Source organism: Falco naumanni, chromosome 17 (assembly GCF_017639655.2).
Source record: "Falco naumanni isolate bFalNau1 chromosome 17, bFalNau1.pat, whole genome shotgun sequence".
Lineage (NCBI taxonomy): Eukaryota > Metazoa > Chordata > Aves > Falconiformes > Falconidae > Falco > Falco naumanni.
The window spans coordinates 7151877-7164439 of record NC_054070.1 but is presented as its reverse complement, the minus strand read 5'-3'; the positions used below and the strand labels follow the sequence as shown (position 1 = coordinate 7164439).

The following is a 12563-nucleotide window of genomic DNA, read 5'->3' as shown; positions in this document are numbered from 1 at the left end:
AAGCATGAAACACTTGTTATTTAGCATGAAACAGTTACTGTTTCGTGTTTAAAAGTGGGAAGATGAAGGAACAGGATTGTCTGTTTTACAAAGAAATTTGGACAGTAGTGGCGGAGGCAGAAGTGCTCCTGCTGGGCTTAGAAAACATCCAAAGCCTGTTGCTAGAGCTCTGGAGGCATAGGATAGTTACCTGGCAAGAGCTGGGGTATTCATGCATGGTAGGAACAAAGACAGTTGTCCTTTGAAGTGTTAGCCAAGGCCAGGGGACGCGTACGAGTTGGAGGAACCAGCAGTCTGCTGGTGCGTAGCAATAGACCCACCTCTTGAGTGGCACAAACGTGCTCCCTCGCTGGGGTTGGCATGCCCAGACATCCCTTGCTACAAAGCCAGCCTCCCCACCTCCCCGGCGAGAGAAAGGGTGAGTCTTGTCAACTCTTTATACACGTTTTCCCCCTGAGCACATTCCAGCTGGTTCAGCACCTGGGGTCAATTTGTGAAGGTGTGCACAGACCTTGCAGGCTCGATGGAGTCACCCGACTAAACCTGTACTTTATACTTTCCCTCCCACTGCTTTGTTACACCCCCTCAGAGGCCACGTCTTGCAAACAGGGAGCAAAAGGCACCAGATCCTTCCTGACGTCGGTCTGTGCCCGACCAACAGCCCCAGCACGTGGTGTGGCAGCCTGAGGGAGCTGCTATGAGATGTCCATGCTACCAGACAGGGCATCACAGGCCATAGCCTGGGCTGGCTTCGGCTGTCGGTGGCCACCGTGGCCCCATCGACTCCCCTCCGAGACGCAAAGCACCCGGTGCTCAGGCTGTGGTCCCTCCAGGAGGGAGTTCTGCTTTCTCTTTCTAGTGGTGGCCAGAAGATGATGTCAAAACTCTGTGCAGTTTTTGGCCCAAGGGATGCTTCTCCCGAGCTCTTATGAGGCAGTTTTGACTTATAATCCCAGCTGAAAGCTCTGCGGCATCGTCTGCGCGTTCCCAGCGCTGTTCCCTTTTTGTACCCAAGTCAGCCAAAGGAAGATCAGAGTTTCCTGATTTTCCTCCAGTCGTGCCGTCAGCAGCGCCTATGGAATTAGCAACCCAGTGACGCAGCCACTTGGCCACCAACACGTCCTCTCCACGAGGCGGGCAGGCTCCCTGGGGCGACTGCTGGCCCGGCCGCTGCCTGGACAGGGAGGGTAAAGCTTGAGGGACAAGTCGCTGGGTCTGTGCTACAGCATCAAAGCCCGCGTTGGTGCCGAGTGTCTGTTCTTCAAAGCGCCCGTTTCTCAGCCAAGGTACGCTCAGTCGGTGCCTCCTCTCCCTGGGTCATTTGCAATCCAGGCTTGTTTTCAAGGAGTAAATTGGGCCAGCGTGAGTTTTTGTGGGGGAGAGGTAAGTGACAAAGAGGGAACCAGTTCTTTTTCTAGCAGAGAAATTTTCAGACCGTAATTAATGTGTCTTCTCCATGCATGTATGTGCATGCACACACCCAGACATAGCTGTCTTTGATCTCTGCTGGGAGGCTGGGGAGAATACGGAGCCTATAAAATCAAACTTATTATTAGGGGCATTAGAGCACGGGGATAACTGCTCCACTTTCCCCTGGGCTTTGGAAAAGAGCAAGCTTGGATCCACCTGGCCTCTCCTGCTAGCCAGTTCGGTACGCGATGGATGCGACTGCTTGAGAGACACAAGCAAGGCGCTGGGAGGGGAAAGCAACGTTGTCAGCTCTGGCAACGTACACTGCAATTAATGCCAAAGCCATCAGTGCCCATGGTTTGAAACCCCTGGCAGGAGCGAGAGGAGGCTCGAGTGATGCAGGAAGAGTGGCAGGTTGTTATCGAAGTGCCTGCCGCCGCCCGAAAGCTGCTTGTTATTAAGCCCTATGATTTTTGTGGTTGACTTGCAGCAAGTGCTGCTCAATTTGCTGAGAATTGCTTTGTGCCATCAGAGTGGCACGAAGGTAAGGAGCGATTCGAGTTCATGCATCGCTGGCATGTTTGTATCAGATCAGACTGGGAATCCAGTTAATAAGGTAAAAGGTTTCTTATAGTGGCCAGCTGCTTTTAAGCAGTTTTAAAATTTTGATTTCCCATAAGGACTGGAATAAAAAAAATAGATATATTCTGCTGAATATATACTTCCTGGCACTTATGAATGCTGCCTCTGGTAGCAGGTGAGATTGAAAAAAAATGTATTTATCTGAATTTTAAATTCAAAGCTACAAAGAAAGCAATTTGGACTTTGGGTAAAATGTGAAGCAGAGTAAAATTAACTTTACAGAGCAAAATGCACTTCCAACCTGGGGTCCAATAAAAAGCAGAGCGACGTTGTGGAAAGTCTTGTGATGGGCCTTTGCACAACAGCAGATTGCTTAATTTTTTCCAAATATTTGAGGCGCTCATTAACATCCGAGTGGATGCTGGGGTGAATCTGCAGCAGCTTTCACAATCTTCCCTCAAATGTGACCCCGGTTATTCCATCTGCATTATTAACCAAATAATCCTCTGGTTGCGTTGGCTTCCCCGACCACCTCGTGAGGAAACTATTGCAGCTTTGGTATCCTGGTGGTCTGAAACCAGCTACTTCTCTCTGTGTGTCCACTTACACGGTGATGAATAAGAGAGTTGGTCAAAGCAAGTGGCTCTGAAGTGGTTTAAAAATTCTGCCATTGAAAGGAGCTCGGTTTTGCATCTGGCATAGCAGCCCGGCACCGTTTTCCCTGAATATCTGGCTGGTGAAGGTGCATTCTCACTCCTGTTTTCAGGCGCAGATCCTATCCGTGCCGTCTTCAAATGGTTTTGGTTCTCTAGCTTCACACACTGTGTTTTTAATTCAGGCCAAAGTCTGCTTGCAATACCGACGACGAAGCCTGGCACCCTTCGCGTCCAAAGCAGCTTGCTGCAAGCTAGTTTGCAGCTCTTCCATTGCCAACGTCTGCTGAAAAGCTTTCTGGGTCTGTTCTGTAAGCACAGCAGAAAGGAGAGACCAGATTCCTGCTTGTTGAAGCTTTGCTAGTCTCAGAACTGAATAGATACTTATACTTTTTTAAAATGAAGACAAACAAATCGCTAATAAAAGAATAGCTACTGGCGAAACCTCCAGAAAGTGTAGACAAAGGGCGTGTGAGCTTTGTATTCTCAGTTTTCTCTGTGTCCTTTGGTCCTGAAACCTCTTTGCTTATCTGGGGAGTGTTGTGTTGGCTGAGAGGCAGACAGACGATAGGAAGAGGCAAAATCAGATCAATTTTTAAAAAAATTTAATTCTTATTAGCTTGCTTTTGTGTATGGAACTGTCAGATGTGCCCGTTAGACACAGGAGCAGTTTCTCTTTGGTTTTATGTTCCCTTCTGAGTTAGGGTGAGGGTCCCAAAACACCTGTATTTTTAGCGTTGTCTCCTCTGATAGTGGAAATTTCCTATTCCAAAACCTGCCATATGCTGGAGTGGGATGAACTAATAAGCTTCTGCCATAGCACAGCAGGGAAGAAGCCTAGTGCGGCTGCAGTTATGTTGGAACGATACTGGGTTATTTTTAATTAGCACTTTCCTCCAGGAAATAAGTGTAGTCAGAGAAATGCAAAAGATCAAGTCCTTTTTATCAGTCTGGCTTTATAACTGCCTGCACAAATTTCTACATACGTTGACATGCAGATGGCGGTGCCTAAGAGTGCTATGGTGCTAATTTCCCTTGTGTGGCATTACCCAGAGACATCAAGCTGTCAGCATTCAGACGACATAAGAAGTGAAGCACCAGAGATTGTTTGGCTTCTATTTGACCAGCTTTGTTCCCTGTTGGTTTTTTTCCCCCTCTTGTTGCTGTCCAAAATGCAAGGCATGCTTTCTAATGAGAAATCAATAGAGTGCAGACTCACTTTGTTAAGCTTGTGTCACGCATGCAAGATGACAAGAGACGCTGCAGACAGCAAAGCAGCTAAAACGTCCCCCTGGCTAATAGCTGCTTGGAAATGCTGATGCTTTTTCAGAGAATAGCGTGGTTGATATTTCCTGATGAGAAGAGGGAGTTTTGGGTGGTGCATCAACGACTTGGAGTTAATTTCACAGGAGATGTTCCAGGCAGGCATCCTGCTTTTCTCTCTTGTCGTTCTTGTAATCCGCATAAATTGCAGCGTGGATCTCTTAGTTCTATGAATGCTGTATCTGTACAGGTTTGGAATAACCTGTTTTCTTTGTGGGCTTTTTACGGGTGTTTGGCTAGAGGCTAGATCAATCTCCTTTGTGTGATAGAGCAAGAGTAAAGCCTAATAACGCGGCAGAAACCCAGAAACACCAGCATAGGGAAAATTCCTTGCTGTAAGTACGAGGTGATGGAGCATGTGTGCTGGAAGAGCTGAATCTATTCATAGACTTGCAAATGCCTGTTGGAATAGGAAGACGCAATCCATAGCTGCAGGAACAGGCACGGCTCGGATCTCTGTTGTAGGCTTGGAACTAAGGAGTCTCCTCTTCAGGCTTACATGGCTTTGGCTTTATCTCTGATTGCTGATAGAGTCGTTCCCTCTCCGGTAGAGTCATTCCCTCTCCGATAGAGCCGTTCCCTCTCCAGTAGAGTCATTCCCTCTCCGATAGAGCCGTTCCCTTGCCATCCCTGGGCTGCTTTGTTTACAGGGCAAGTTCTCTGAGTCTGCAAGTCACTTTGCTCGTACAGTTTCTTGCACAATTGGCACCCGTGGATGTTATACTATACTAGCCTGGAGACACTCCCTTAATCCAAATAATAGCACACAAAGGCTGTTTACTTGGGATATGTGCTGTTCCTTGGGGTATGCTTTCAGAAACCACAGAGACTGCAAACGCAATAAAATATGTAACAATGACCTCTCACGACGAAGTAATTGGGTGATTTATAATAAATGACCATTTTACTTGACTTTAAAAAGCATGCCAGCTCTTGCATGCCAGAGAGAAGAGCACAACATAAGAGAGAGCTTAGTAATTCCCGTCTCTGAATGTCGGGCTCTTCCACTGATTGAACCTTGGAACTCCAGGTTCTGTCCTAGGAACAGGGACCCATCTGTCATCTGGCTCGCAGTGGATGAGCTGCATTCCGGGCTGTGTAAGAAGAGAGTGTCTTTCAGGCTGAACCTCCCTCAATAATCAACGTATCGGTTTATACTGATAGAGATCACATACTGCATTTCATTACAGAGTCATGCTTACCGTGGTCCTTGCAGCATGCTGTCTCCTCGGCAGCTGCTTTACATCCTGCACTTGGCTGCAGTTCAAGGGTAAAAGAATTCTGAACTGTTTGTCATTGTAAAGCATTTTGGGATGAATGGTGCTACATAAATGTAAGATTATGATTAGGCATTACTCTGTACTGGAATAATGAAGAATATTTAAATGTGTTTTTTCTAGTAAGTCTTATTTAATATGAAAGGGAATCAATTTATCACTGTCTGGCTATGACTTTCTCCTACCCTTCCAGCTAATATTGTGCAGTGCAGATAATGCATTGCAGGAAAGAAAATGGTTGACCATCTATGGCAGCGTGATTACAGAGGTCCCTGTGATTTAAAAATCAAATCAAAGTTATTTATCCTCAGTGGCTTTTGGAATCCTGTTTTCAAATGTTTTCATGCAAACAAGTCTGTGACCCTGAACCTACAAGTCTGCGTTACTCAATATCGTGTAGCTGCAGAGCTGCTGGGAATGTGCCGGGCACACTGTGACCGATGTGCGCCCTGCAGCAGATGCAGTGCTGTGGGTACTAAGGATAACTGCATCAATTTTGGCTGTTCTGTTAGTGCCAGCAGACTTTGGAAATCTTGCAGAAGCACTGACTTTACATTTTAGACTCAAAGCCCTTTGCCTGGTGTTCAGTCCCTTCTGATTAAAACCAGATCTGATTAGAGAGACTAAAGTTCTTTAATTACTTGCATTGTGCACCTTAATGAGCAGAAGAGAAAGGCCTTAGGACTCAGTTCTTGTTTTTCAGCTTTGTGCTCTGCTTTTGCATTTCAATAACACCCTTACACCAAAGATGACAACAGCCGTCCAGCTTTTTCTCGTTCAGACTGACCACAGATCTGTCAGGCAGTTGAACCCTGCTGATATATTAATTCTGGACATTATGTGTCTTAATGTCCAGCATTTTTATACCAAATGCCTTGCAGCCATCACCTTCCAAATGATTCACAACAGATTCCAGGGTTGTGCTACAACATACGTACCTTGTATGTCGAGGCATACAAACAAAAACCCCGTAGAGACCTGAGTTGTTTTATTTCAAACAAAGCCTTGGGTGGGGTGAAGTACTTGGGAGTGTTTCTAGAAATATTGATCTGGTTTTGTGCCAGCTGTTTAATGTCAGATATATCTATCAACCCAGAAAGTATTTCCCTACACAGGCTGATCCCTGAAAACTTAACCCATAACATTAGGGCCCTGTGAATAAGGAGCAGTGGCTTTACCACAAACTGCTCAGTCAGTACTTTTAATTTCAGCTAGAAAGAAGTAGCCCTAGACATGATTAGTTTGTTCCATAATGTTCAGGACAGCTGGGGCAATAGATGATGTTTGTTTACTTTGCATATAATACCTAGAACTTCTTTATTGTCAAAAAAACCAAAAACTGAACTTACTTAAAAGTTGGCTCATTTTTTATTTCAAGCTGATGCCTGGTTGAGATGAACTAGCTCAAACAGGCCTGTGTAATTAAAGTAGTTCATAGCAGAACTTCCAGTTCTCTGTGTACAAACAGATAGGGAGCAAAAACAGAATTATTGACTTGATGTGAAGAGATTATAGTCCTCTTACTTCTCTGTGGGAGAAGACCTCAACAGTCAGCTCTGCCACTACACAGGGCTGGCTCAAAACTGCAAAGGTTATAAATGGCAAGTGTTAAACTTGCAACAAAGCAGAATTATATTATGGGAAATCTATTTGAACTATTGTGCTACTTATAAAAAACCCCAACAATCAAATGTATTTTTAGCTCATGAATTCTGTTGGAAAGTCTTTGTGTGAGAAAGTCACCTTGCCAGCTTAATACTGTAGCCACAACATGATCAAATTCATGCAGCACAGAAAACTGGCAAAAAATGCAATGTGGTGTTATGGAAGATTTAACTGACTAAACACTTTTAAGACTGAGAAACTGTCAGGTTTGTCAGTGTAAAAAGGAGGTGATGTTTTGGGGGTCTCTAAATCAACATCATAGTAGTAAGAACCTAATTATTCAACTAGTTTAATACAAGATGCTCTTTCATTGTTCTGATTATCATTACACATCCATATTAATTAAAGCCCAGAAGATTATATAGTCCGAAACATCTATTTAATGAGCAGACATAACACAGGAAGTCAAAACAAGACATACACCCACACATATATATACATACCAATATACATTTAAACAATGCAGAAGAGGTAGTATGTTAATTGAGAAATATATAACATGCAGTAAAAATAGTAAGACAATTCAGACCTGCTGTCATTGCACCTCTTCCAAGTATCACAGGAGGCTATAGAATGACTTACTCAGTGTCAATCCAAATTTAAAAACGTACTCTGTTCTCTTATATGATTGTACCTTGAATTTTCTAAAGGTGATCCTTCAGGTGACTTGCTGAAGGGGACAGTATTTAGTTCATAAGTTAAATACCATGGCTGTAACAATTTGGATAATAAGCTTTGAATCCTTTAGTTCTTACAAGAACCAGATTGTGTGCGCTTCAGAACATAAGGTTAGGCATGAACACCAAATATTTAACCTGATCTTTTTTTTTTTCTTTCTCTATAAAGATGCAATCAGATGACAGATTTCTGCTTTGGAGGGATGCCTACCGTAGAAGACGAAAAAAATAACACTTAAAACTGGATGGATTTGATTGTTGACCTTAAGAAAAACTCCAGTGTAGTCTTGAAGTTCTATTAGACATTAAGTATATGTAGCAATTACTGAGGTTTTATTAGAGGGGGGGAAAAAACATGAGCTTGATCTCAGAAACATGATCCTAAAAGTACAGAAAGATGAGATGGAAAAGCTGTGTAAGATAGCTTCCCAGTCCGCATTCAGGAGCATCCTAGCATGCCTCAGATGCCCAGAGAACAAGCTGCTAAAAGCAGAAGAGCCAGATCATAGAGCCAAAGGTCCGATACTTTAAGCCACTTATTCAGCAACTCTGTATACTCAGAATAGAAGCCCTGGACAATGATCCGTCCGACCACAAAAGCAGAGCTCTTTCAGAACTTTGTCCATCAGCCTGATTATTAAGATTTTTAAGCTGTACTTACAGCAACTGAAAGACTCTGTGAACAATGTTTTAGGAAAGAAGAAAAAATACAGTTGAGAAGGATCATCAACTGTAAAAAAACAAAACAGACCTAGATCTCAGTAAATGCACCTTCCATCTCCATTTCTAGGTCTAATCAAGGCATGTCTTTACTCAGAAGATACACGCTAGGCAGAATCAAGAGTCTGTGGAAGGCTACAGTGAGAGAGGAAGCCGATACCTTCCTTTTTAGGATTGTTTTCCAGATTTCCTGGTTTCCTATATTGTTTAAGCTCTGATGGGCCAGCAGGAACAAAAAAATCCAAACCAAACAGCAATATAATGAAGATACTGTAGTAGATTGTAGATAACATTTATCTGATATACTCCTCCTCAGAGATGCAGGACATATCTTCATCTGTGCTTTCCTCCAAATCCGGCAAGTTGCCCCAAAGCAATACATTTACACCTGGTGGGAAGGAAGTAAGAAGACGGGGGGAAAGAAAGAAAAAGTATTTTTGGATTGTGACCTTATTTTTAAGTTGCACGACTGTCTATTTTCGGAGAAAATAACTACTCTAGTAATTGAAAAACCTGGTAAGTCATGTTTGTGATATATTTATCTAGACGCTTTCCTAGTTTCTTCCAAAGTGATCTTGTGAGTGGTGGTATTTACAGCATCACTCAAAGAATAAGTCCCTGCTCACAGATGTATTTCTACAGCTAATTCCTGTAGCTATTGATAATCCCCTCATGGCTGACTTATTTTTAAATGCATTGATGTGAGACACAGGTGACACTGAAAGGCTTAGACAATAAGTTACTCCCATCTGCAAGGAGGAGATATGATTTGTCAGAATGCTATGCATTCCTGAGGACTCAAGGCAAATTATGCTAGACACTTGGCATCCAAACAACACCTAGCTGAAGAAACTAGCTAGCACGAGCTCTAACTTCAGCTTGAGCTAATGAGGACTCAGTTATATAGGGTCAAAGTGACAACATGACTCACCCAAAAAGAGTGCCCATTGGACAGCTGCCTAATAGCACCGTAAAGCTATACATACCACTATAAATAGCAGCTGGTAGCTGTGTTTATACTAGTTATAATATTGCTTCAGAAAATCCTGACTTCTGCCCAGAAAAGGGGGTAGGTTAAGCTTTCTGATGAAGCTAAATTTCCACTTAAAAATTTTCATTTACAAAGTAGCTACAACTACCTCCCCCAAAGTAGTTTGCTAGATTAGCAATACAGTAACACTTGCCTTATTCCTCCATATGTTACACTCCCTCCATATGCTTTAACTATATCGAGATGCCTCATTAGAAGGTGCACTTAGGATTAAAGATTTTAGGGAAGAGAAGGAAACATATGTGTTCCTTACCAGAAGGGTCTAGTCTGTTGATGCCGAAGACGGCTTGGCTATGAAACATCCAGAAGTGGCCATTATTACAGGACAGCAGGCAAGGTTTGCAGGGAGAAATCACATGATAACCGACAATGTTACCACTAGAAAGACAAGTGAAATCATGAGCGACACAAATGTCTGATGAGAAGATAGATGTTGTTGGCTTTTCCAGCTCAAACTAATGTTAAATAGCCACAGTACCAGACCATTATGTAACGCTCCTATTTTCATAAAGTTAAGGGAACATAGTTAAACAAGCATCTTAAATATTCAGGGAACATCTGTCAGGAGTTCAGAATATCTAAGTTTTAGATCTTTGGCATAGAGAACCATTTAGTAACCTAAATTGTGTAATCCAGATTAGTTTACATACCAACAAATGGTGGTGGAATTGTTTTTATTTTTTTATTTGGAAAGCCAGTGATTCCATTGGAATCAACATAGAAGTTCATCACGCACACAAAATCCATCTGTACAGAAGCACTGTGCACAGGAGAGTATCAGTAGTAGGAGTAATGAGACAGAGACTATCAAAGCCTTATCTACTCTCCTAGGCTGAAACCTCAAACAACCATCTTTCTACTTCTCAGTTGTGCACTCTGGTGAGATACTTGTTTCTCCTGTTTAAAAAATAAAATACTGTGTTCCTATCACAGCCCCCCACCGCTTAAACTTGAACAAGGTAAAAGTCTTGCTTATGAAGCTGAAAGGATCATTTCAGATAACTGTGAGTTATTTGAGACTTGTTGTTTTTACTCTTAAATATCAGGCACTAATAAAGAGGATAAAAGAACTCCAAGAACTTTAGTGACAGCATGTTCCATCTGCTAGCAACAACTAGATCTGCCAAGAGGATGTTCTATTAATTAGAATATGAGTAACTACTTCTTACTGCGGCCTTATTCACACAATTATCTCAGTGTTGAAGCAGACATTTAATCAGGCAGGTGGCACGCAAGCCTTCCCATATACTCAGACTACTGACAAGGTTGTCACATTTCCACTTGGGACTTGCACAGAAATAGACTGGCAGCCATGCCCAGAAGTAGTGGGCTGAGTTTCTATCAAGCAGCATTAAATTTGAAATACAGTATGCAATCTGTTCATTCATCCCTTAACTCTTGCACTGCAGTAGTCTACAGTGAGAAGATTAAACAGTATTGCAGCGTGCTGGAGGAGGCGTTAGTGTCACGGAATGGCATTCTTACCACTTTAAACACGCGATGTTCTTCAGTTTGCATTTGCAGATTTCGGTAAAATAGCAGGTTCCAATGAAATCAACAGTACTAGATAGGAAGAAAGTGAAAATACTGAATTTAGATGCAGCTATGACTACAACTGTACTGTATTGATAATACAGGTCTGAAGTCACAGCAAAGCGATGTTACCACTGCAGTCTGCTGTGTTGGTTTGTTTTGTTTTTAAACTCTCCCGAGACCACACAGTTCCGTTTTCCTATCAGCTACCAGCCACACTCATATGGAAACAGAGACCCATATGACGTTACATGACAGTACCTGAAGTCCTCTCAAATCAGGTCAGAAAATGCCACTTCTCTGAGCACTCACCATCACCCGCACGCTCGGGGCTGGCTGCTGGCAGCGTGGCACTATCAGTCAGAAATCTGATCATAGCCGTCACCATAGTGCGTGGTGAATCTCAGCTAAGACTACAGAACGATAGCTTAAAGGCTAGGCCATTTAAAACCAAACCTTTGATTTCTTATCTCCTTTTTAACCCTTCTTATTAACATGTTATTTTGCAATCTTACTTCCTTAGTATTCAAATATTGCGATGGGAAAGCAACACACAGCCGACGTGGAGGGGAGTCATTCTGGAACCTGCGCAAGAGCAGGTTTGTTCTGTTTACTGGTATTTATTTCCAGTTCTAACCTTTGCTTAAGGAAGGAGCTGGAGGAACTCCCCGTGGCTTCCCGGGCCTACGTCTTCCCCACGAACAGATTAAATTAGACTTTTTATTTACTAGACAAGGGCCAGCCTCGCTGCCCCAGGGCTGAATGCGAGCCCTGTGGAACTGGAAATGGAGGAAGGGCTTGAATGGCGTGCTGGGAGGCTGCTCTCCCGGTGACAGCGGATTATGCCACTGATCCCTCGGGATCGCGGGGGGCGTAGGCCGCAGTCCTGGCGGTAGGTCGCAGCCCCCCGGGGGTAGGCCACAGCCCCCCGGGAGTGCCAGCCTGCAGCTCCCGGCCGGCCATGCGGGGCCTCGGGGCCGTGGTCGTGCCCCACCAGTGGGATCCGTGGGGTCCAGCCGTCCCCCGCCCCCTCCCCCCCCCCCCGCCGGCCCGGCGCTTACCCCGAAGGCGGGATGTCGGTGGAGTAGAGGTCGGTGTCGGTGTCCGCCAGCAGCACGGCCTTCATCCCCCGCGAGCTCAGCACCTGCTGGCAGAAGCGGCAGCACAGCACGGCCACGCACCGGTCCTCGAAGGTGCAGCTGCTGGCCGACATGGCGGGCGGGCACCGCCGGGCCGGGCCAGGCCCCGCCGCTCCGATCCCGTCCTGTCCCGTCCCGTCCCGGAGCCGTCAACAGCCACGCTCCCACCTGTCAGTTTGAATTCCCGACCTCAGTCTCCCATTGGGCGCGGAAAGCCCCGCCCCCCAATCTGATTAGTGGAAATCAGTGGCGGGGCCCACCCTATCGTTGCAAGCCGTTGGAGGAGACGGGTGGCACCACCCCTACCGCCTGGCTATTGGTGGAGGGGCACGCCCTGCCTCGCTCCCATTGGCGGTCTCTTTGCATGACTCGCCCCGCCCCTGCGCTGTCCTTGGGGCGGAGGCTCAGGCGCTCCGCCGGGCTCCGCCCACCCCGTCCTGGCGGGGCGGTGCTAAGGGTGCTAGGCGGCGGGAAGGGGGGTGGGCCCAGCGGAGGAATATAGCCATCTAATTGGCCGCGGCGCCCGTCGCTCC

The 12563-nt window shown here is 45.1% G+C and overlaps 1 protein-coding gene across 1 annotated transcript; it reads right to left on the bottom strand.

Moving 5' to 3' along the window:
• Positions 1 to 7270: 7270 nt before the first annotated feature.
• Positions 7271 to 12207, bottom strand: FAM72A (family with sequence similarity 72 member A). The gene is made up of 4 exons (XM_040616399.1): positions 11953 to 12207; positions 10844 to 10921; positions 9612 to 9736; positions 7271 to 8695 (listed from the first exon to the last, which is right to left on the bottom strand). Exons 1-4 carry the CDS (start codon positions 12102 to 12104, stop codon positions 8601 to 8603), a joined length of 450 nt encoding a protein of 149 aa, XP_040472333.1. The 5' UTR covers positions 12105 to 12207; the 3' UTR covers positions 7271 to 8600.
• Positions 12208 to 12563: the final 356 nt, after the last annotated feature.

Coding starts and splice junctions, on each gene's coding strand:
- FAM72A (XM_040616399.1), bottom strand. CDS start 12,104: ATGTCGGCCAGCAGCTGCACCTTCGAGGACCGGTGCGTGGCCGTGCTG. Junction 10,922..11,952: donor ACCGACATCCCGCCTTCGGG/GTAAGCGCCGGG, acceptor CTTCCTATCTAG/TACTGTTGATTTCATTGGAA. Junction 8,696..9,611: donor CAACAGACTAGACCCTTCTG/GTAAGGAACACA, acceptor CCTTCCCACCAG/GTGTAAATGTATTGCTTTGG.